The sequence below is a fragment of the Myotis myotis genome, unplaced genomic scaffold (assembly GCF_014108235.1).
Source record: "Myotis myotis isolate mMyoMyo1 unplaced genomic scaffold, mMyoMyo1.p scaffold_m19_p_14, whole genome shotgun sequence".
Taxonomy (NCBI): Eukaryota; Metazoa; Chordata; class Mammalia; order Chiroptera; family Vespertilionidae; genus Myotis; species Myotis myotis.
The window spans coordinates 40,346,026-40,371,747 of NW_023416318.1; the positions used below are offsets into that span (position 1 = coordinate 40,346,026).

Consider the following 25,722-nt stretch of genomic DNA (forward strand, 5'->3'; position numbering starts at 1 on the left):
TTAAAGTCAGAATGCCTTTTTTTGAAATAAGAAGTTAAGTAACATAAAAAAGCTTGTGGTCATTTGTGCAATGATAGGGGATAGAAATATGCAAGAATGTCAGTCTCAAGAGAAGTGCCAGGAGATTTCTTCGTTTCCAGAGCTGAAGGTGAACTGGCTTTCCGGAATTTGTGACCACTCGCTTTGAATGTGTGTGTGTGCTAGTGAGAGGCTGTGACTCTTGTATTCGGGGAATGCCCTGTGCATCACCAGTGGAGCCGACTGACAGTGGTGATGCTTTTGCTCTGTGCTAACCTTGCCCAGGACCCTGGTGACAGAGAGTATGCATTTGCTAGAAGTCTGCCGGGATCCAGGATACACATGGTAAGCATGACTTTGACTGCAGTAACAATATGCTTTAACCAACCAAAGCAGCTCATTCTCTTTCACTCTCTCTCTCTCTCTCTCTCTCTCTCCCTCTCTCTCTCCCATAAAAAATTAATGCAAATTAAATATTCAAAACATTTTGTTTCATTTTAAGTTATAGAGTAAATACGCCAATAGGATTCACATATCATGAACAAATAGGAAACAAATGAATAATTCCTTTCCTAATGTACATTTCTAGCTTTTGCATCTTTAAGTCTCAAGTTTTACTTCTTTGGCTACTTCTACTTACACTCATCTTCCCCTTTTGAACAGTAGTTCTTGTTTCCAAACCATTCATACTATGCTTTGGCAAGAAAAGAAAAAAAGAGAACTCGTCAGTGTTTGCCTTTACAATCCCCAGCCACGGAACACAGAGACCTCAGATCTACAAGACACCAGACCTCACACTGTGAAACAGAAAGCAAATAAGAAGAATCTTTATTTTAAAAGCATTTGATCCACCAAGAACAGGGCAACTGGATTGTTCAGCCAGGTACTGTGTGGAAAGATAATGGGGTTTTAAATGGGTTTTGGAACCAAATATTACAATTTGGGTTTACAGTTATTTAAAGCTTGTGCCTGGGGGTATAAAAGCCTTAACACTAAAGACTGCGGTTTTGCATGACTGGATTTGACTGGATTTGCCCGCAGTGAAACTTGTAGGGCTGGATAGTCTGTTAGTCTGGCCTGGTGGGGTTTCATTAGGATCCTTGGGATTGATGTGTAAATATAGAATTAAATCAGAAGGGAGACAAAGTGAGGGAAAGCGCTCTGAAAACACTTTTTGGGCTTATACTTTTGTTCCTAAAGTTGTTGTTGGAATCACAGAAGGTAGCTGAAAAGACAGGGGGGCGGGGGGCGGGGGGTAGGGGAGCGGTGCGGAACCTGCAACTTTAGTCCTCTGCATTACTGGTGAGAAAGCTGATATCTAGACCAGCAATTTTTGAACCAATAGGCCACAAAAAATTTTAAACATGCACTACCTGACAACTTAGCCAGGGGTACTGACCTCTTTTCCCTAGATTGTAAAAAAATGACAACACAACAATAGCCATCTGGTGTGTGTGAATGCCCTGTCTTGAACCATAAATATAGGTTATATAATGGAGTTGCATCTTATTGGTCATGTCACATAATAAGGTTGTGTCTGATTGATTTTTTAAAAAAATTGATTTGTGAGAGAGAGAGAGAGAGGGAGAAACATCAATTTGTTGTCGCATTTACTTATGCATTCCTTGGTTGATTCTTGTATGTGCCCTCCCTGACTGGGGATTGAACCCTCAATCTTGGTGTATTGGGACAACACTCTAACCCACTGAGCTACCCGGACTGGGCTAACAGGCCAGGGCTGGTTAATTCTTGATACCAGAAATCCTTATAAACAAGTATAGTTACCTGATTTTTTAAAAAGTCACCTTGGAGCCAAAAGGGCAGTAATTACCTTTTTTTTTTTTTTTTGTAAATCAATCAGAATTATACCTATTTTTTTGTCAGATCAGCATAAAATATATTTTTTGGAATGCTACAGAATTTTAGTAGTATAATTAGCTTATGTGTGCCATGAGATGAAAAAGGTTGAAAACCTCTGTTCTAGAGAGAAGTGAAGGAACCCACTGTTATAGGACATCTATCATTAATAGTGTCTTTACATACTTTATCTCAGTTAATCCTTACAACTCTGCTTCAGAGGGATAGAAAATGTGAGAAGGGAGGTCAACTGACATGATTCAGGTCTATAGAAGTAGGATGGACTCTGCCTCCTGTCATTGTTCTCTTACTGGTTCAGCCCACTTCTATAATGCTAATTGTATTAGCCTGCTCGGGCCGCCATAACAAAGTGCTACAGACTGGTGGCTTAACCAACAGAAAGTTAATTTACTTTATTATTATTTTTTAATCTTCACCCGAGGATATTTTTCCATTGCTTTTTGAGAGTAGAAGAGAGAGGGAAAGACAGAGAGAAACATCGATGTGAGAGAAACACATCCATTGGTTGCCTCCTGCAGGCGCCCTGAGCAGGCCTGGGTCGGGGAGGAACCTGCAACGAAGGTACATGCCCATGACAGGAATCGAACCCAGGACACTTTGGTCCACAGGCCAACACTCTATCCACTGAGCCAAACCAGCTAGGGCAACATAAAGTTATTTCCTCACAGTTCTGAAGTCCAAGATCAAAGTGGTTTCTCTTGAGGCGCTCTGCTTGGCTTGGAGGCCTGCCTTCTCACAATCTCTCCTCTGAGCTTGCATCTCTGGGTCTCTGTGTACAAATCTCATTGTCTTGTTAAGGACTCCAGTCAGATTGAATTAGGGCTCACCCTAATAGCCTAATTTTAACCTAATTACCTATTTAAAAGCCCCATCTCCAAATACAGTAATGTCCCAAGGGGGGGGGGGGGATGGAGGTAGGGCTTCAACTTCACAACAGTCCTAGGAGGTGGGGATTAATCATATCAGCATTTCAGATAAAGAAAGCAAGTCTTGTCCAGCTGGTGTGGTTCAGTGCTTGAGTGTTGACCTATGAACAAGGAGGTAACAGTTCGATTCCTGGTCAGGGCACACACCTGGGTTGCGGGCTCTATCCCGAGTAGGGCGCATGCAGGAGACAGCCAATCAATAATTCTCTCTCATCATTGATGTTTCTCTCTCTCTCTTTCTCTCTCTCTCTGTCTCTCTCTCTCTCTCTCTCTCTCTCGCTCTCTCTCTCTCTGTCTCTCTCTCTCTCTCCCTTTTCCTTCCTCTCTGAAATCAATAAAAAATATATTTTTTAAAAAAGAAAGAAAGCAAGACTCAGTAAGGAAAGGGTACCCATTTAATGAACAGCAAAGTGAGGATTTGAATTCACTACTGCAAAGTCAAAGCTACACATACTTCCCACTTCTGTGTGCTGCCTCTCTGTTCCCATTACATATGACTTTCCCCTCATTTCATCCATAAGTTCTAGGATGAATCCATAGATGTGGGTTATATGGCTCCTGAGGAACTTCAATTCTCTAGGGAGCTCGTGGAAATATTTGGAATAAAATATCCATTTTAAAAATTTTTTTATTGATTTAAGAGAGAGGAAGGGAAAGAGAGAAACATCAATGTGAGAGAGAATCATTGATGGGTTGCCTCCCGCACGTTCCCTGACTGGAATTGAACCTGCAACTTGGACATGTGCCCTGACTGGGAACTGAACCCACCACCTTTCAGTGTACCGGATGATGCTCCAGCCAACTGAGCCACACCGGCCAGGGCTAAAATGTCCATATTTAGTTCTAAATATTATTTTTCAAAGTACAAATGTAGGAAAAGACTTCCTCCATTCAATTCAGCTCTTCACTGAACCGCTTGGTTAAGGAGGTGGGGAAGTGTTCAGAGCCATAGCCACAATTCAGGGCAGCAAACTCATCTTCACCCTGTCCTTTATGCCAGCGGGTAACTGTGAGTGAACTACCTGGCTTCAGACTATGGGTTGATTTTAGTCTCAAGAGCAATGAATAATTAGTCAATTATCTTTGAGTTAGTTCTCTGGTCTGGTCACAGATTTTCTCTCTGTGGGTAGGAAGAATACTACCGGTATCCAAACTGAATATGAATTATTAGCATCTTCAAAATCAGCTGAGATTCCTGCCTGATGATCCATGTAGCAATTTTAATTGATTATTTTTTCAGACAAAGTGATTGCCTAGCCAACTCTAGGATTAGTTTATTCTGTTCACAAGTGAATATAAGGAACTTCTTAGGTCCTTCCTCTATCTTCTTCCTCTTTCCCTGTTCCCTCTTAAACTCTGACCCTGTTGGTGGAGGTCTGATTCCTCTCAGACACACCTCTTCTGGGGGAGTGGAAAGGAAGGTGAAAAAAAAACTAGTAGTTGCTATTTACTGAGTGTTTTCTGTCTATCAGTCAAAGACTCCCAGCTTGTCAGTGGTAGAGCTGACATTTGAACTCATTCCTGACACCAAAATAGGCCTTGCTTACACTCAGGAGCTGTCCAGTCCTGGTTCTCAGGCTCTCTCCCCAGGGCTCCTTCCCTGTGCTGCTTCCTCTGCCTAGAAATAGTCTTTCCCCTTCACTGGCTGGCGAACTTTTATTTCCTTTAAGAACAACTCAAAACTCATTTCTTCCAAGCAGAATTAAATATCCCTCCGTGGGGATACCCTAAAACACTGACCTTCAAACTTTTATTAACCTCAACTCACAATAAGAAATACACTTACGTGGGGGCTTACCTGGGGTGCGAATGGCTGTGGGGGGGGTCAATTGGGGAAAAAGGAGACATATGTAAAACTTTAGACAATAAAAAAAATAAATACACTAACATCACTAGGATATATAAATAATTAAAACAAAATTTTCATGAAAAAATACAGTGCATTCTGACAGCTTTAATTCTATTTAATTTTTATAATATACTAATTTTAAGCCACTTAAATTGATTTCATGACCCGCTGAGAGTTGGGGTAACTGGAAGAGGGTAAGGGGAGATAAATGGTGATGGAAGGAGACTTGACTTTGGGTGGTAAACACACAATATAATATACACATGACATATTATAGAATTGTACACTTGAAACCTATATAATTTTATTAACCAATATCATACCAATAAATTCAGTAAAAAAATTTTTTTTAAAAGAAAAGAAAATTTTTCCTAGAAGACAGTCTTTCTTCCCTTGACAGCTTTTGTTTCTTTTATCTCTGAAGGGCTCAGATTCTCTGGCCCCTCAAAAAGATGCACTGGGGCCCAGTTCTTTGTTGCCCCATCCTTCTAAGATGAAGTTTCATTTTGATCTTATTTATTTTTCCAGTGTTGAAAAGTTGGCCTTAAAAGCATGACAATCTGTATGCTTGGCTGGGTGTACCTAGCGTATTTGACATTTAAGAAAATCATTTCAAACACTTCCCTCCTTCATACAACATTATTTTCAATAATAATCATATAACAAAATTAATAATAGTAATACCATAAAAGAAACCCAGATATTAACAATTTTTTATTCCTCACCTGAGGATATTTTTCCATTGATTTTTAGAGAGAGTAGAAGGGAGGGGGAGAGACAGAGAGAAAGAGAAATATTGATGTGAGAGAAACACATTGATTGGCTGCCTCCTGCACTCGCTCCAACTGTGCCGGGGATCCAGCCTGCAATTGAGGTATGTGCCCTTGACCGGAATCGAACCTGCAACCCTTTAGTCAATAGACTGACACTCTTACCATTGAGCCAAACTGGCTAGGGCAACAATTTTTTTCAACTGTAAAATACATGTAGCATAAATTTACCATCTTAACCATTTTAGGTGGACACTTCAGTAGTGTTATGTATACTCACATTATTTGTTGTACACTCTATTTCCAAAACGTTTGCTTCTTGAAAAATTGAAACTCTGGCCCTGGCAGGTGTGGCTCAGTTGATTGAGCATCAAATCCTGTGCACCAAAAGATTGCTGGTTTGATTCCTGGTCAGGACACATACCCAGGTTACAGTTTAATCCCCGGTCAGGGTACGTGCATTGATCAGGCAACTGATCAATGTTTCTCTCTAGTCTCTCTCTCTCTCTTTCTCCCTCTCCCTTCCCCTCTCTCTAAAATCAATAAAAGCATGTCCTTGGGTAAGAATTTTTTTTTAAAAAAAATGACACTGAACGGTTTGTTTTTAAGTTTAAAAATATTTATATTAACTTGGTAATACAGTATTTTGATTTGTCTTTCCTCTGGGTATGGGTTCTTTAATTGTAATATTTTTTTCTTCTAACATGCCACTGGACTGGTCACCTCAAACTGCCCCACCTCCTGACTTCTCGTCTCAGTAACAAAGCTACTGTGCACTTGTCACCCAAGCCAAAACACTTAGGCGCCTCCCTCCTTCTTATCCAGTCTGATGTAGTCTGGTCATTCCACCTCCTAAACCTCGCTCAAACAATGGCTCCTTTTCTCTAGCCCTCCATACACTACCTGACTCACTGAGTGATTGGAATTCTGTATCATCTTCTACAAAACACAATGTATGGTCTACAAATTTCAGTTTCAGATTTTCTGAAAGTAGAGTAAGATTTTAAGCATTTAAGAAGTAATTTGTAGAACCCTATACTTTTTTCATGATTTTTTTCCACCTCTGTCATGTGCCTCAATGAGGTTAATTTTTAAAATGAGGCAGTTTAGATATAGAAAAATCTCAAAATATATAGTAAATGAAAAAACAACAGATGTTGAATATTATGTATATTGTGTCCTTATTCAGTGTGTGTGTGGGGGGAAGAATAAGTACAAAGTGACTATGGTTGCTGCCTGATAATTTCTGGTTCTGTTTTGTTAGTTTTACAGAATGAGGATCAGTTTAAAGAATGAAGAAGCCAATATTGGGATTATCTTTGAACGGTCCATTTGGAAATAATATTATCTATTGAGCTATAGAAGGGTGGAAAGCTTTTATTCAGAACAAGTAAGTATACTAGAAATAAAATCTCTCTGGTTATATAGTATGCCACCAAATGATATTGAGTGAAAAATCAATTCATTCCTTCCCTTGGTGAGTTATATGTGGAATTCCCAATAAATATTCTTTTGTGGGTTTGAGAATTCAATTATAAACCTGGCAGCCCACGATAAAAGGCAGAAACACAGGTAGAGTAGGACTTACAAAGAGCAATCAGGTGTGTTTTAAAATTTTGGTCCTCTGTCATCACCTATTAGCATATCCTCCCAGCCAGATAGCAGAGATCTGTACCTATCAAGTGCATTGTGAAGAAACATGGTGTTTCACATGGCAACCAAAATGTAATTCATATATATATATATACATATATAGAAATATGTATATTTCTCTCTCTATATACATATATGTGTATATATACATATACATATATATATATATATATATATATATATATATATATATATATATATATATCAGAGAGGAAGGGAGAGGGAGAAAGAGAAAAACATCAATGAAGAGAGAGAATCACCAGTTGGCTGCCTTCTGCACGCCCCCTACTGGGAATTGCGCCCACAACCCAGATATGTGCCCTGACCAGGAATCAAACCGTGATCTCCTGGCTCATAGGTTGATGCTCAACTACTGAGCTACACCAGTTGGGCAACTCTTTCTATTTTGATTACTGGGTATAGACCTGTGCTATCCAACGTTGTGGCCACTAGCCACATGTCTATTTAAATGTGAATTTAAATAAATAAAATGTAGCTCTTTCCGCCATCGGTCCGTGCGGCCATCATGGTGCGCATGAATGTCCTGGCTGATGCTCTGAAGAGTATCAACAATGCCGAAAAGAGAGGCAAGCGCCAGGTTCTCATCTGGCCGTGCTCCAAAGTCATCGTCCGGTTTCTGACCGTGATGATGAAGCATGGTTACATTGGCGAATTTGAAATTATTGATGACCACAGAGCTGGGAAAATTGTTGTGAACCTCACAGGCAGGTTGAACAAGTGTGGAGTAATCAGCCCCAGATTTGATGTGCAACTAAAAGATCTAGAAAAATGGCAGAACAACTTGCTTCCGTCCCGCCAATTTGGTTTCATTGTACTGACAACCTCAGCGGGCATCATGGACCATGAAGAAGCAAGACGAAAACACACAGGAGGGAAAATCCTGGGATTCTTTTTCTAGGGATGTGATACATATGTGGAAATAAAATGCCTCAAAGGACAAAAAAAATAAAAATAAAAATAAAAATAAATAAAAAAAATAAAATGTAAAATTCAGTTGCATGAGCACACTAGCCACATTTCAAATGCTCAATAGCCACATGTGGCTATTGGACAGCAGAAATATAGAACATGTTTATCATCATAGAAAATTCTACTGTACCGTGCTGGTCTAGAAACAGAGATATTCTGATAAGAATGAATACCGAATGAATGAAAGAAAGAATGAGTGAATAAGCAGCATTGTTTTCACATAACTACTTGATAAGAGAGGGTATGGTAGTACACAGGAATATATACCATGGTTATTAATAAGAACATCTGATAGTTATATAACTGTATAATTTTCAAATATTAAAACATTTTAAGGTATGTAACTTTATTCAGTCTTTTGCATGAGTCTTTTTAATAATTAAAGTCAATGTCTTAATTTTACAGCTGAAGAAAAGTAGCATCCAAAAGACTAGTCTTGCCTGGCTTGTGTGGCTTAGTGGTCGAGCATCGACCTATGAACCAGGAGGTCATGGGTTCGATTCCTGGTCAGGGCACATGCCCAGGTTGCGGGCTCGATCCCCAGTGTGAGGTGTGCAAGAGGCAGCCAATCCAAGATTCTCTCTCATCATTGATGTGTCTATATCTCTCTCTCTTCTTTCCTCTCTGAAATCAATAATATATATATATACATATTTAAAACAAACAAAACACACACACACAAACACACAAAAGACTAGTCTTGTAACCTTGTGGAGGACTCTAGGCCTTTTTGAGGCAACATTTCTTCAGCTGTAAAATGAAGATTGTGACCAGATTCAGACTTAGAGGTCATTTCCATACAGAGAATGTAGAAGAAAGAGAAGAACAGATGAGACCCCAGAGACGAGACTGGCAAACCGGATATACAGACAGGGATGTGGTAACATCCCAGCTGAGGTTAGTAGTAGAGATTTGTGACAGAGAGAAAGGCAAGTTGGGGTGGGATCCTCAGGGTCAGAGTGCCTGATGGTGCATCTGAGACCAGAGAGGCCACAGGTCCTTCGGGAGGAGCCTATCTACTTGGGTGAATCCATGAAGGTTTGAAAACCAGGAGCAGCCTAGCCCAGGAAGAAAACTGGTGCAGATAGTGTCTAAGAGAAAAAAACCAGGGAGACATTTCACCGAGCTGTCATGGACTGCCGGGGTACAGTGTGCTCTGCATTCGACAGAAATGGCATAGCTTCCCAGGGACTACTAGAGGTAAGAGGGCTTATGCTGGAGACAGACAGTGTTCTTCAGTGATACGCTTCAGCAAAGACCAAAATATTTGGCAGATAAAAAAATGCTACTCCTTTGAGTGATAACAGCTGAATAATGCCTAAAAATAGTGGCTACCATGTATTGAGCTATTACTTTGTATAAGATACTATACATGAATTTTCATAACACCTTCATAAGCTAAACACTGTTCTCAGCACCATTGTACAGATAAGGAACTAGTGGTGTACTGGAGCTGGTTCTTACTGTTTTGTGAGACCTTGTTGCTGAATTTTCATGACGTTTGTTACCCAGTTAACATACATTATTATCTTGAAATTGACCATGGTGGGAATATTTATAACGTGGAGATTGGTAAATGCTACTGATTAGGGCCTTTACCCCCAGAGAGCCAGGGTGTTCAACATTTAGCAGCACAGCACTGAAACAGGCTCAGAGAGGTTTAGCAACTTGGCAAGGTTCCACAGAGAGTAGCAAGTGGCAGACCTAAGCCAGTCTCCTTCCTCTAATGCCCACCATTTTATACTGGGGAATAAAACTGTTCATCTTACTTTATTACCAAAGAAACACCATCTTGCTCACCAAGGGGTTAGGGATAAGGAGCTTTTCAGGGCTTTTCTTCAGGGCCTGGAATTCAAGCATTTGTCATCTCCATAACTCAAGATGGGTCTAAAGGAGAAAAAAATCACGACCCTAATGCTCTGGCAACATTGCATTCATATTTTATACAAGTGAATAAATACGTATATATTTCCCCATCTCCTCAGTGAATTTCATTAAGGAGAACAGTCAAGCCCTCATTCAAAGAATGGGAATGACTGTTATAAAGCAAGTTGTGGACGAGCTCTTTGTGTGGAATGTTCTGAATTTTGAAGAAGTAAACATCATTTGCTGCGAGAAGGTTGAGCAGGATGCTGCCAGAGGGATCATTCACATGATTTTGAAGAAGGGTTCCGAAGCCTGTAACCTCTTTCTTAAATCCCTTGAAAAGTGGGACTATCCTCTGTTTCAGGACTTGAATGGACAAAGTAAGTATCAGATTGCCTTGTATCTGTTCCACAAACAGACTAAACCACGGTGAAGACCCATGATCCCATGACAGAACCTATGCTCTCCTCCTTCTTCATATCACTGGGTGGTGTCTATGGTGGGGAAAAGCTCAGGCACTCTCAGAAAAAACTCCCATTAGATCGCTTGATGGTGAAGCCAATAGGTGACTCCAGGCTCAGGGAATAGCTGATTTAGAATAGCCTTACTTCAAAACCAAATTGGACCATGGAGGCACCTAAGAAGTCCATGCAGTAGTGGTTTCCACCAGCCCGTGATCCAAGCACCGTGGTAAAGAAAGCCTGACTAAGTGAAGAAGCATGATCCTGCTTTTCATGAAATATCAATTTAGTTTTTATTTCATTAAACTGGTAAATTACTTCACGACAGATTTTAATCAAGGTTAAGGCCTGATCAGCCATCTTCCCACTGTTCTCAGGCACTTTTCTTAACCCAAACACAGACTCCTCCCATTTCCAATCAGCTGCTACCAGAGTTGGTGGTGGGAAGGAGGAAACAGAAGTCAAGAAGGGAGGAAGGGTAAAGGGTGACAGGGAAAAGCAGGAATAAATATTTGGAAGCCCTTGTGCCAGTTGAGAACTGGGGAAGGGAATTAAAACCATCAGTAGAAGATCCTCAGCCTTCTTCCCCTTCCATTCTCCTGAACTCTGGGCTTTGGGGAGACACAGAACTGGGTCCTCTTTAATTTCACCTCTTCTCCAATAGGCCTTTTTCATCAGATGTCAGATGGAGACTTAGATGATTTGGCTCAAGATTTAAAAGATTTATACCATTCCCCATATTTTCTGAACTTCTATCCCCTGGGTGAAGATATTGACATTATCTTTAATTTGAAAAGCACCTTCACGGAACCCGTTCTATGGAGGAAGGACCAGCGCCATCACCGTCTGGACCAGCTGACCTTGAGTGGCCTGCTGGACACTCTTCAGAGCCCCTGCATCATCGAAGGGGAATCGGGCAAAGGGAAGACCACCCTGCTACAGCGAATCGCCATGCTCTGGGCCTCAGGAAAGTGCGGGGCCCTGACCAAGTTCAAATTAGTCTTCTTTCTCCGTCTGAGCCGGGCCCACGGTGGACTCTTTGAAACCTTGTGTGACCAACTCCTGGATGTACCCGACGCGATCAGAAAGCAGACTTTCATGGCCATGCTGCTGAAGCTCCGGCAGAGGGTCCTTTTCCTCCTGGATGGCTACAACGAGTTCAAGGCCCAGAACTGCCCGGAAATCGAAGCCCTGATAAAGGAAAACCACCGCTTCAAGAATATGGTCATGGTCACCACCACCACCGAGAGCCTGAAGCACATCAGGCAGGTCGGGGCCCTGACCGCCGAGGTGGGGGATATGACGGAGGAGAGTGCACAGGCTCTCATCCGGGAAGTGCTGATCAGGGAGCATGCAGAGAGCTTGGTGCTGCAAATTCAGAAGTCCAGGTGCCTGAGGAAACTGATGAAGACCCCACTCTTTGTGGTCATCACTTGTGCAATCCAGATGGGGGAAAGTGAGTTCCACTCCCACACACAAACAACGCTGTTCTGTACCTTCTATGACCTGCTGATACAGAAAAACAAGCACAGACATAAAGGGGTGGCTGCTAGTGACCTCACTCAGAGCCTGGACCACTGTGGAGACCTGGCTCTGGAGGGCGTGTTCAACCACAGGTTTGATTTCGAACCAAAGGACGTGTGCAGTGTGAACGAGGATGTCCTCCTGACAACTGGCCTCCTCTGCAAATACACGGCTCAGCGGTTCAAGCCAAAGTATAAATTCTTTCATCAGTCATTCCAGGAGTACATAGCAGGCCGCCGACTCAGCAGTTTATTGGCATCTCGGGAACTAGAGGAGGTGACCAAGGGGAACGGTCATCTGCAGAAAATGGTTTCCATTTCAGATATTACATCCAAGTACAGCAACCTGCTCCTGTACACGTGCGGATCGTCTACCGAAGCCGCCAGGACTGTCCTGAAACACCTGGCAGCCGTGTGTCAACATGGCAGCCTCCCCAGCTTCTCCATCACCAACAGGCCTCTCTGGAGGCAGGAATCTATGCAAAATGTGAAAAGCACTACTGTGCAAGAAATTCTGAAAGCCATAAACACCAGTTCCTTTACAGAGTGTGGCATCAATTTATTTCATGAGAGTATATCCAAGGCAGACCTGAGTGAAGAATTTGAAGCTTTCTTTCGTGGTAAAAGCTTATATATCAACTCAGAGAACATCTCTGATTACTTATTTGACTTCTTTGAGCACTTGCCTAATTGTGCAAGTGCTCTGGACTTCATCAAACTGGACTTCTACGGGGGAGCCACAGTTTCGTGGGACAAGCCCACAGAGGGCACGAGCAAGACCCACAAGGAAGAGTCCTCTGGAACCTACATTCCCAGCAGGGCTGTGTCTTTGTTCTTCAACTGGAAGCAGGAGTTCAAGACTCTGGAGGTCACACTCCGGGATTTCAGCAAGTTGAATAAGCAAGATATCAAATATCTGGGGAAGATATTCAGCTCCGCTACAAGCCTCCGGCTGTCCATTAAGAGGTGTGCTGGTGTGGCTGGAAGCCTCAGTTTGGTCCTCAGCACCTGTAAGCACATTCATTCCCTCGTGGTGGAAGCCAGTCCCCTCACCATAGAGGATGAGCAGCACATCACATCCGTGGCAAACCTGAAAACCTTGAGTATTCACAACCTACAGACTCAACGGCTGCCAGGTATTGTCAACCTCAGCAGTTGAAGCCGTAATGGAACCTGGCTAAGTACCATGGGAATATTAGGCAGCATATTGTTTTGCTTTACATTTTCTACTATCTTCTCCCAGGTCCCAGGACTTGGAGAGGAGGAGGGAGGACTGGAGGAGGGTCTGTGTGGGAGGAAGGCTGTCAGGTTGGGAGGCCCGAGGGAGGATTTCCAGGGCTGAAGCTCTATACTAGTAGTTTGATTGAATGGCTATATAGTTTATATAGCAAAGTGTGTGTCTGCATGTGTGTGTGTGTGTGTGTGTGTGTGTGTGTGTGTGTGTACTCTGTGTTTCATGTACTCACAACTGTAAACCTACTTCCCTGCTCTCCCTCTCCCCCCATGTACAGAGGGTAAGCTTGGCTTGAGTGAATTCTCCCCCGTCTCAGCATCTCCATCTCCACCCAGCATCCACTGCTTCCCAGCCACGGGCTCCCCTCCCCCCAGCAAGTCTGGGAGGAAATCCAGCCTGTAAACTAATCACCCGCAGGCGCCAGTGGCTAATTGTGTCACTAGATTCTTATCTAGGAAATTGCACAACAAACCCAGCCCCATCTCCACGCAGAGTATTGTTCATTTTGAAAAAAGATTTGGGGAACAGGTTTTGTTTACCATGAATTTCAGACTCCAGACACACACATGCAGGGGCAATCTTTTGGGGCAAAGGAAAGTTTCCCCCAAATTCCAAGTAACACTGAAGATGAGTGTCTGGCCTCGCTGTGCAGATCCGCCCTATGGCCAGGAGCAGGGCTGCTGCCTGGTGTGAAGCTGTGGCAGGGGCCTTGCCCTACTTGACTGTCATCTAAGATTAGTTTTCATTCACAAGTGATGGCCCATTGTGCTCCGCCTCACTTGTCACCTGCAGAGGAGATTTGCTATGATTTAAGAATCTAGAATCTTTGCACAACTAATTTTTGCAACCTCCTACTCGATGCAGGAATGCCTTCTATAAAAGAGTCACCCAGAGGTTATTAGACTCCCTTCTGTGTCAGGAGGCTCACTCTCTCTCCTCTTCATGACTACTCCTTTGTAACGATCATGCACACTGGTTGCCTGTGGGCTGGACTGGCCTGCACAGTGTTTAGAATGTTCTTTTTCATATTTTGTTCTTAATTTTTAAAATCCAGTTTTTGACTAATATATTCACACGGTCCAAATGATAAAACAATCTAGAGTGAAAAGTCTCCTTCTCCTCCTCATCCGCCAGCCATGACTCTTCTTTCTAAAGGAGTTGCCAGCATTTTGAAATTGGGAGCTATCATGTGAAAATACAGGTTTTTCATTTCTCTTAAAAATTGTTGGATTTGACAACTGAGGGCCCATGTCCTCATTTGGTAACAACTTGTTAGAGCCTACGATCTGCTCCTGTGCTCTTTGGACAAGACACAAAATCTCCATTTGGGCACAGAGTCCACCTATTCTACTTCCCCGGCACTTTTTAAAAAATATATTTTATTGATATTTTACAGAGAGGAAGGGAGAGGGATAGAGAGTTAGAAACATCGATGAGAGAGAAACATCGGTCAGCTGCCTCCTGCACACTCCCCACTGGGGATGTGCCCGCAACCAAGGTGCATGCCCTTGACTGGAATCGAACCTCGGACCCTTCGGTATGCAGGCCAACCCTCTATCCACTGAGCCAAACCGGTTAGGGCTCCCTGGCCCCTTTTGACATCCTTCCCCGCTTTTGCCAGTTGAGTTTGTGATCAGTGCTTATTCTTTCTTATGGCTAAAGTCACTTCACTGTTGTTTATACCCAAGTTGGTTTTTACTTTTGCCCTCTAAGTCTTTTCAGAATCTTCCTAGCTCATGCCTTTTTATTCCTGAATAGCTAGTCTTTTCATTCTCTTAACAGTGTTTTTCATAGAACAAAAGTCTTAAATTTTGTTGCAGTCTTTCTTCTTTGGTGAATCATGCTTTTGGTGTCATGTCTTGGTGTTATTCAACTTTATTCTTCTTTCTCAAAAGTCTTTTTTATATACTAGTTCCTTTGCCTTTCCATGTAAATTTAGACTTACATTGATTATATCACCAAAAACTCCTCCTGGGATCTTGGTTGAAATTACATTAAATTTATAGACCAAGTTAGGGAGAACTGACATTTATATTATGTTGAATCTTTCAATCTATTTGCATGGTTTCTCTTCCCATTTATTTATATTTTCTTTTAGCATCATTTTGTTTTGTTTTAATATTTTTATTGATTTCAGAGAAGAAGGGAGAGGGAGAGAGAGATAGGAACAGCAATGATGAGAGAGAATCATTGACTGGCTGCCTCCTGCATGCCCTGTACTGGGGATCGAGCCCACAACCTGGGCATGTGCCCTTGACCAGAATGGAACCCGGGATCTTTCAGTCCTCAGGCCGATGCTCTATTCACTGAGCCAAACTGGCTAGGGCTAGCATCATTTTGTAGTTTTCATCATGTTGATCCTGTATATGTTTTATACCGGTACTTAACTTTTTCATTCGCTTGGAGTTATTGTAAGTGGTATTTTTAAAATAATTTGGTTACCAGTTATTTATTGCTACTATATGGAAGTAAGATTGATTTTTGCGTGTTGACCTTGTAGTCTATATCTTTGCTAAACTCTTTTATTAGTTCTAGGAGGTTTCTTTGTTTGTTTTCTTGTTTTGGTAGATCCCTTGAAATTTTTTATCAAACAATCATGTTACCTCCAAAAGAAGAACAGTTTTGTTCCTTCTTTAAAATTTGTATTCCTTTTATTTAATTTTCTTGCCTTATTGCACTGATTATGATTTGCAGTGCAATACTGAATATGAGAATTAAGAGGAAACATCCTGCCTTGTTCCTGATCTTAGGTGAAAGCATTCAGACTTTCACCGTTAAGCACGATGTTAATTGTAGTTTTTTTCTGTAGATGTCTTTGATCAGGTTGAGGACATTTCCTTCTATTCCTAGGTTGCTGAGAATTTTTATCATGAATGGATGTTGGATTGTGTCAAATATTTTTTCTGCATCAATTTATATGATCATGTAGTTTTTCTTCTTTAGACTGTTATAGTGAATTACATGGATTGTTTTCCAAATGTTGAAATAGCTCTGCATTCTCTGTATGAAGCCCATTTTATTGAAGATTTTTGCTTCTATTCTCATGAGTGATATTGGTCTGAAAATTTCTTTTGTTTTATTTTCCTCATCTGGTTTTCATATTAGTCAGTGGAGCTTCATAAAATATGTTGGGAATTGTTCCCTCTACTTCCATTTTCTAGAAGTGATTTATAGAATTGGTTTATTTCTTCTTTGAAATTTTGGTAAAATTTGCAAGTTAAATTATCTTGGCCTGCAGATTTCTCTTTTTAGAAAAATTTAAACTACATTAATAGATTTATAGGACTATTCAGGTTACCTATGTCGTGTTGGGTGAGTTTTAGTAGTTTGTGCTTTTCAAGAAATGGGGCAATTTTACCTGTGTTGTCAAATTCATGTGTGTAGATTTATTTATATTATTCTCTATCCTTTTACCATCTGCAGTCTTTGTAGTGACATCTTCTCTTTTATTTCTGATATTGGTGATTTGCTTTTCTTCTTTTCCTGTCAGTCTTGCCAGAAATTGCTCAATTTTATTGATCATTTCAAATACATTTTCACTGATTTTTCCTACTGTTTATCTGTTTTCAATTTTTATTTATTTCTGCCTTGATCTTTATTAGTTTCTCCCTTCTACTTGCATTGGGTTTATTTTGGTCTTCTTTCTCTACTTTCTCAAATAGTAAGTTTAAGTTATTGTTTCCCAGTCCAGTTGCATTATATTTGGAGAACATGCTTTTAGCTAAAGATGATGCCCATTTCTGACCAAAAACCATGCACTTTGGTGTCAATTTCATGAGCATTTCTTGCCTACGGTAACAACAAAAATCTTTTCATTGGTAATAGAAATTAATAAATTACAGCTGAACAAAGTCCATTTTCTTTTGGCAGGTGGTCTGACTGACAGCTTGGGTAATTTGAAGAATCTTATGAAGCTTACGTTGGATAACATTAAGATGAATGAGGAAGATGCTATAAAACTAGGTTAGAGTTTTTCTCTTTTTTTATTAATGTAAGTTTGAGAATAACAACAGTTAACTCAGTCTACACAAGGCAAGGATGCCTTTATGCATTTGTGACTGCATCGGTTTTCCGAGACATTTTTCTCCACCCCTACACCATTTTATGTAAATTGTATAGCACTAGATGGTAACCCTTTGGGGAACAGAAGCCATGATATGTTTTATCTTCCTGGTTGATTGACTTTGCTTGCATTTAAAGCATAGAAACAATGTAAATGTTTAAGCTGTGGTTTTATAACTAAGCAAAGCTTCAGAAATCATTGGCTATATTTGTATTTAAAGCAAATAAACAATATTAAAAAGATTATACAGTGGTTTTATAATTAAATAAAACTTAAAAAGTGGAATGGAACACAACAATGAATGTGGATGAAGGAAAAACACAAGCAGAACACGTGATCTGCCTTCTAGGACAGGGAGGTTTCCTGTTGAAGCTGTTTTTCAACAGCTTTGGGGGGGGGTGTCATTTTTTTTCTTTTATTGGCTCTTCCCCCCACATTTGAGACCTCAGTTAAAGGCTCCTCAGCCTTTTCTTTTTCATTCTGCTTGCCTAAAGACAACCCTATAATTAAAACATGACTGACTTTTTTTCATGATATAGCTTCCATAAGAATAATCAAATTAATTCGGTGTTCAGTGAACATTTACTGCATGCCTGTGAGTTACACAGAGTATCAGAGGTTGAAGGAGCCTGAGAACATCTAGTGTAATTTTTTAAAAATTTTAAATGTTATTATTGATTTCAGAGAGAGGAAGGGAGAGGGAGAGAGAGAGAGAGTAACATCAGTGATGAGAGAGAGTAATTGATCGGCTGCCTCCTGCACACCCCTACTCCTGGAGACCATGCCTGCAACCCGGGCACGTGCCCTGACTGGGAATCAAACTGTGACCTCCTGGTTCATGGGTGGATGCTCAACCACTGAGTCACACTGGTGGGGCTAACTTTCCTATTTTACTGCCACTGGAACCTAGAACAGTTTACTGACTTGCCCAAGTTCTCACCAATTGGTAGAAAGGGCGCAAAAACACCTACCTGAGACAATCTGATTCTACTGTTAAGGAATCAGAGTCTGGACGTGAATAAACGAGTCTAAATGTACTATTCATCGAAGAGTTACTGTGCAATCGGTTAGACAGTAGGCACACCAGGCACTTTGACATACTTCTCATTGACTCCTCACAATAGTCCTAGTACATAGGCATAATTATCCCTAAAACCATAGCTAAAAGGTTGAATAACTTGCTTACACTCACACAATTATTAAGTACAGGATCCAGGAACCAAACTGACTGCAAATCTCATGCTCACAACCTCTGAGCTACGTGTACTCCCAAGACAACAATTAATATTCACCTTCTATGTGCCAGGCACCACACTAAATACATTACATACCTTATCCGCCACCTTCCCAAAGCTCTGCAAAGTAGTTATTAAAACAGTACATGTCTTTCCTCTAGGTTAGAGTACCATCAAGATAAAGCACTATTTTAATGACACAAAGTTATGCCTAATCAATCCAGGGACATTTTAGAACTTTTTCACTTGTACTACTGATAGGAGATCAATCTTTCTCCCGGTTAACATGCTGCATTGGATGTGGTCTTCATTGTGGAGCACCAGGAAGGCCCCAAATCACGCAGTCCTAAGAGGGCCCTGTGAACAGTTACCATAGAAGCACACCAAGGAACTCAAGTCCCCATGCTGCCCTTTGGAATTCAGCCTCCACCCCTTCTAAGATTTTTGAAGGGTTTAAAGAGACAGTGCTCACTCAGAAAACCTATTTCTATGAAAAAAGTTGTGGTATACTTGGATACCCATACATGGATACCCATTAAAATACTGCACATTTAAAATAAAAAATAAAAAATAAATACTGCACATTTACTATAGGTTTTCTCATGCTACCAAGAGAATGACCTCCACAAAAGAGATTGTATGGCCCAGGAGACTGGAAAGTGAGAGTTGAAAGAAAATCTGCTCTCTTTGGCTTTTTACAGGAAGAGCATGGCAAGGGCAATTGTTCATTGCCTTCTTTTCAGCCATTCATCTATGGTGAAATCAAATTAACTTGGTATCCTAACGCATTTCCTTTCCATCTATTTGCAGCTGAAGGTCTGACAAACCTGAAGAATATGTGTTTACTTCGTTTGACCCACTTGTCTGACATTGGGGAGGGAATGGATTATATAGCAAAGTCTTTGTCAGCCAAACCCTGTGACCTTGAAGAAATCCAATTAGTCTCCTGCTGCCTGACCGGAACTGCTGTGAAAACCCTAGGTAACTGTTGCCTGCACTGACTGAGAACAGTGTGAGAGAAGATGTGGTGCTTCCACAGTAATTCATGCACGCTAAGTCTCTCAAGCTGCAATTTAATCTTCAGAGAAACTGGAAAAGATAATGAAGACATCTGGGTAATATCTAGTCTGTGTTTTTTTTTAATATATTTTATTGATTTTTTACAGAGAGGAGGAGAGAAGGATAGAGAGTTAGAAATATCAATGAGAAACATCGATCAGCTGCCTCTTGCACGCCCCCTACTGGGGATGTGCCCGCAACCAAGATACATGACCTTGACCGGAATCGAACCTGGGACCCTTGAGTCCGCAGGCCAACGCTCCATCCGCTGAGCCAAACCGGTTAGGGCTATCTAGTCTGTTTTTAATGATTTTCTCCACAATTAGAACAAAAATGGATTATAGATGGAGAAGAGAGAACTTCAAACTAATTGAAGATGTTATAATTTTAAGAGAAGGTGAAGAGGAAGAAATTAAGAAGTAGGTGCTTGATGCTTGGCATATGTCCTGTTATATAATAACTGCTTAATAAGTATTTGGATGGATGAATAAATAAATGGTTGAGAAGCAGAGAGAGGGATTTCCTTAAATGCGGTCAGGCCTTCTAATTCTTCCCCATTGCCCTGTTAAGATAAAGTTAATGTGCATTAATATAGGCATTGAGTATTTGAGTTCCCAAAGAGTGTGCATACTAAGTATGAAAAAAACCTTTGCATATTAGTGGATAAACTAGATTATATTAAACTATGATGTTTCTTAAATTTAGATTTTGGGGGAAAATAGTATAACCTTTTTTTAAAAAAACAAACAATATAAGCCCTAGCTGGTTTGGCTCAGTGGATAGAGCGTCGGCCTGTGGACTGAAGGGTCCCGGGTTCGATTCCTGTCAAGGGCATGTACCTTGGTTGCGGGCACATACCCAGTAGGGGGTGTGCAGGAGGCAGCTGATGGATGTTTCTCTCTCATCGATGTTTCTAACTCTCTATCTCTCTCCCTTCCTCTCTGTAAAAAAATCAATAAAATATATTTTAAAAATATATAAAACTGATGGGGAAAAGAAAAAAAAAACACACAAAAACAAACAAAAAGGAAGAAAAAGGACTGATGGAGTCTGTAGGCATTACTGAGATTACTTATATGCTAATATGAATCAAAAACTAGAGAAATCCATGATTGGAGACGGCTAGCAAGCACTGGGAACATGAGAATGAAGAGCACACTTCCTTACTCTCCACCTGCCACTGGGAGGAGCCAGGCTTGGAACTAACAACAGCAACCAACCCCTTTTTAGGTGGAGTCCATGGGCTTTTTAAAGCACCAAACTTCAGAATATATTTTACTCTAAGAAAAGGATTCATAGGATTGATTTTAAAAAATAATAGCTAGTATTGTAACAAGAGTATAATTCATGCAAAACGACTAATTTTTTAAAGATTTTTCTAATCAGTCTTGATAGGAAAAACTTCAACTAGATTAAGCAACCATGATAAATACAGGTATCCTCACTATCAGAAAGTAGAGCATTCCTAAGAAACCTTTTTTTAAAAATAAATTGTTTATAACTTTAAAAAATATATATTTTATTGATTTCAGAGAGGAAGGGAGAGGGAGAGAGATAGAAACATCAATGATGACCCTGTCAGTTATTATTAGTGTTTTATTATTTTATAATATAACATGTTATATGCAATATGTTCTGAAACATATTGCAACATGTTATATTTCTTCTATGTTCTTAAAATGTTTAATTTTAAAAATTAGGCCTAGTCGGTTGGCTCAGTGGATAGAGTGCCAGCCTGTGGACTGAAGGGTCCAGGTTTGATTCCGGTCAAGGGCACATGCCCGGGTTGTGGGCTTGATCCCTGGCAGGGGGCATGCAGGAGGCAGCCAATCAATGATCCTCTCTCATTACTGATGTTTCTCTCTCTCTCTCCCTCTCCATGTCTCTTTGAAATAAATAAAAATATATTAAAAAGAAAAAAAGAGGGGAGTTATGGGGGGGAAAAAAAGAGGAACAAATGTAATAATCTGAACAATAAAGATTTAATTATATAAAAAAAAAGAAAAAAAGAAGAAAAAAAGAAACATCAATGATGATAGAGAATCATTGATCGACTGCCTCCTGCACACCCCCCATTGGGGATGTGCCCGCAACCCAGGCATGTGTCTGACCTGGAATCAAACCATGACCTCCTGGTTCATGGGCGATGCTCAGCCACTGAGCAACACTGGCTGGGCCCTATGAAACCTTCAAGAAGCTAATAGGGCATTAAGCAAATAAGCAATTACCATTCATCTTTATGGAACATTTTCGAGCATTCCCAGACTCCAAAATGACTTCTCCTAGGCTTTTCTTCTACCTTAGGACACACTTGCAAAAAGGTGCACAATAAATCAAGATAAACCACAGATGCTCACAGACACAGCCCAAAGCTCTGGCGGGTCGATGCTGAAATGCGGAGTGTAGTTCCCAGGACGGAGCTTGCCTGCGCCACTCCGGATGCCTCTATAAGGCTCTCTGCAAAACAAACATTGAATGCTATTTTTGCTTTTCGCCTTTTTTTTTTTTTTTTTTTTGGCAAAAGCAAGGCAAAAATCCTCTTTGGATTTCTTTCAGTTAGCGAAGTGGCATAACTGAACTTTGGAAAGGGGGCAAGTACCTGTATCTGTAGTGAAGAAAATAACTAAGCAGCTCTTAGCTAGAGCGGTGGCATTTTGTGACTAATGTTCTTATTAAAATTTTTATTATTAACATCACAGCTATAACAAAATAATCTAAACTGAGGTACACAAAGAACAGCCCATCTCATTGGTTTTCGTTCCTTCATCTCTCCTGCATGAGAAGAGAATTTAAGAATTGGAAGCAACCTCCCATTTCCTCTAGTTCCTCTTCCCCATTCTCACGATGAAGTCACGGAGGCGTAGAGAAACGGAGTGACTTTCCTATAGTGACACAACAACTCTAGTCCTTGCTGCTTTAGGCTTTACTGAGTATTAATGACCATTTTCCTTTAGGCTGAAGTTTATTAGTCAGAACTTAGGACCAGGAAATATCTGTCCATTTGGTCGCAGTCATGGGAGTAGCCAGATACTTTTGAGAATAGCTAATCAAATCTAATAAAGATTCGTATACTCTCAACAAAGAAGACAAGGGCTCAGAATTCTTATAAGGATATTTTTAAATGCATATATAGTTCCCTGATAGTCTTTTTCTTTTGGATTAAAATATTTTTTTTTCCAGCTCAGAATCTTCACAATTTGGCCAAACTGAGCATTCTTGATTTATCTGAGAATCACCTGGAAGAGGATGGAAATGAAGCTCTCCGTGAACTGAGTAAGAATGACTATTTTGCCTTAGAGATGCACCTTAAGGAAGTCAGCTAGCCCTTTCTTAAACTGCCCTTAAGGAACACAGGCCAGGCTTTTGAGTCACCAGTTTTCACATGCTCACTGCACCTGCGGCTCCCACCTGCTTGCCTCCTTCTATAGAGCCAGTGTCTGAGAGTAGGGGATGCTTAAGACAAATTGGCTCAAGGAGTTAGTAATAAGATTTTTAAGATGTGATCAAGACATCCTGGTTGTTTTTTTAAAAAACCTGATACTTACTGTCTGAGATTTACTTCGGAATAAGACAGGAGGGAATGAATTTGTCCTGCATAGCGTTTATATATTCTTGAACACTTTCTATAAAATACTAACCAAAAAGCGAGTTGATTCTCACTGCACATTGAGTAGGCTGCAGAGAGAAAGACCACTCCTCCTTTATCACTTCGTCCTTCATCAGTTTTGAGATGGATCCAGTTCCTGAACTGTCTCTGGTTCCTCAAGTTGACAGGCTGCACGTGTTGGAACAGCTCACTGTGCTGATGCTGCCCTGGTGCACTGATGTGCGCATCAGTCTGACCAGGTTGCTGGAGCAACTGGAGGGGGCCCCACAACTCATCAAACTTGGGCTGAAGAACTGGAGGCTCACCCATGCAGAGATTAGAATTCTAGGTAGGTACACACACAGAGCCAGGAGAACTTGGTCCTAACGAAGTTCTTAAGCTGACTCTTTCTTCTTTCCTTCCTCCTCTTGTCCTCCCCCCTCCCCTCCCTCTCTTCCTTTCTTTCATGCCTTTTTAAATTTACTTGCCTCCTCCCCTTTTTAAAAAGACTTTTTTATTGATTTTAGAGAGAGGGAGATAGAACCATCAAAGAGAGAGAGTCATTAATTGGCTGCTTCCTGCACGCCCCCTACTGGGGGATCGAGCCCACAACCCAGTCATGTGCCTGACTGGGAATCAAAATGTGACCTCCTGCCTCATGAACCAATATTCAACCACTGAACCACACCAGCCCAGCTGCCTCCCCTTTTTTTTTTGTACAAATATATTTAAAGAAATAACATGATTTAAAACACTGACCTGCTTTCAGGTTTTTAAGCATTTTAACTACAGTATTTACATTATTTGACAAGGTGTATTATGTAGAAACAGCTCTCCCTACCCTTAACTGTCTGAAATTCAGCAATGCCACTCCAATCTTGGCTAAAGTTTTTAAGTCACCTGCTGTGTATTCAAAACATATAAAGGTAAGTGCCGCTTTAACTGGTGTCACAGAATATCTGTAAGTAGCTGTGATATAAACCCAGAAACAAATGGAGATAGAGGAATGACTGGACAACACCAGCCTCAGGCAGCTGATGAAAAATCCTCATGCTACCTGGATTAGTTATCAAGTTCTGTGGAACAGACCACCCCGAAACGTGGTGGCTTAAAACAACTATAGACCTTACTTCACAGTTCCTGTGAGTCAGGAGTTTGGGAGAGGCTCAGCTGGGTGGTTCTAGTTTAGGCTCTGTCATGAAGTTGCCGTCCAGATATGGGCTGGGCTGCTGGAGGATCTGCTTCCTGGGTGGCTGGCTCCCCACTTGGCTGGTGGGTGAGTGCTGGCTGTCAACTGGAGGCCTGTGTCCCACCCCTGGACTTCTCCAGAGGCTACTTGAGTGTCCTCCCCACATGGTAGCTCACTTCCCCCAGAGCAAGAGACCCAAGAGAGAACCAGTTGGAAGCTGCAATGCTTTTTTTTTTTTTTTTTTTTTTTTATATATATATTTTATTGATTTTTTACAGAGAGGAAGGGAGAGAGATAGAGAGTCAGAAACATCGATGAGAGAGAAACATCGACCAGCCGCCTCCTGCACATCCCCCACCGGGGATGTGCCCGCAACCCAGGTACATGCCCTCGACCGGAATCGAACCTGGGACCCTTCAGTCCGCAGGCCGACGCTCTATCCACTGAGCCAAACCGGTTTCGGCTGCAATGCTTTTTATAACCTAGTCTTGGAAGGTCATTCCTGCTGCATCCTATTATTAGCAGGTTAGCCCTAGCCAGAGCGGAAGGAGATAATACATGGGAGTGAGTTCTAGGCGGTGAGGATCATTGGATCCACCTTGAAGGCCACTGTACCATCTAAGGCAGCGGTTCTCAACCTGTGGGTCGCGACCCCTTTGGGGGTCGAATGACCCTTTCACAGGGGTCGCCTAAGACCATCGGAAAACACATATATAATTACATATTGTTTTTGTGATTAATCACTATGCTTTAATTATGTTCAATTTGTCACAATGAAAATACATCCTGCATATCAGATATTTACATTATGATTCATAACAGTAGCAAAATTAGTTATGAAGTAGCAATGAAAATAATTTTATGGTTGGGGTCACCACAACATGAGGAACTGTATTAAAGGGTCGCAGCATTAGGAAGATTGAGAACCACTGATCTAAGGCAAAGGATTAGTGAAAACAGCCTCGCCTGCCTTCTCCATTTCCCTCAGAGATGGTCTAGCTAGCATCTATCTGCAGTGCACATATTTTCAGTGTACAATTCTGTGGCATTAAATACATTCACACCATCTTTTTCATCTTTTCCGACTAAAACTCTGTACACATTAAACACTAACTCCACACCTGCTCCTCTTTTTAAAACCACCATCACCATCCTTTTCATCTTTTCCGACTAAAACTCTGTACACATTAAACACTAACTCCCCACCTGCTCCTCTTTTTAAAACCTTCTCTCTTAGAGATGTGTGTGTCTCTAAGTCCCTAGGCTGCCCAAGGGTTTTGCCTTCCCTAAAGTTGCTTCAAGTTATGGATTTTCCTTTCCTTTATTCCTTCTCCCCAACCTGGCACCCCAAGTCAACTTTTTTAGCACCTTCCCTTAATTCCTAACTCCACTTCCATCTGTTCCATCTACTCCATTAACTCA

The 25,722-nt window shown here is 41.1% G+C and overlaps 2 protein-coding genes across 2 annotated transcripts in view; both read left to right on the plus strand.

The window, feature by feature from the left end:
- NLRC4 (NLR family CARD domain containing 4) overlaps positions 1–25,722 on the plus strand; it is a 32,847-nt gene continuing 7,125 nt past the window's right edge. The window contains exons 1-9 of the mRNA XM_036334929.1: positions 1–363; positions 682–901; positions 6,706–6,831; positions 10,070–10,330; positions 11,076–13,070; positions 17,039–17,131; positions 19,277–19,447; positions 22,706–22,798; positions 23,293–23,460. Coding sequence (XP_036190822.1) covers position 6,831; positions 10,070–10,330; positions 11,076–13,070; positions 17,039–17,131; positions 19,277–19,447; positions 22,706–22,798; positions 23,293–23,460 — 2,782 coding nt within the window. The 5' untranslated portion in view covers positions 1–363; positions 682–901; positions 6,706–6,830. The remainder of the gene's footprint in view (positions 364–681; positions 902–6,705; positions 6,832–10,069; positions 10,331–11,075; positions 13,071–17,038; positions 17,132–19,276; positions 19,448–22,705; positions 22,799–23,292; positions 23,461–25,722) is intronic.
- On the plus strand, positions 7,592–8,053 carry LOC118669123 (40S ribosomal protein S15a-like). Its single transcript, XM_036334930.1, has one exon. It carries the CDS (start codon positions 7,621–7,623, stop codon positions 8,011–8,013), a length of 393 nt encoding a protein of 130 aa, XP_036190823.1. The 5' UTR covers positions 7,592–7,620; the 3' UTR covers positions 8,014–8,053.

Coding starts and splice junctions, on each gene's coding strand:
- LOC118669123 (XM_036334930.1), top strand. CDS start 7,621: ATGGTGCGCATGAATGTCCTGGCTGATGCTCTGAAGAGTATCAACAAT.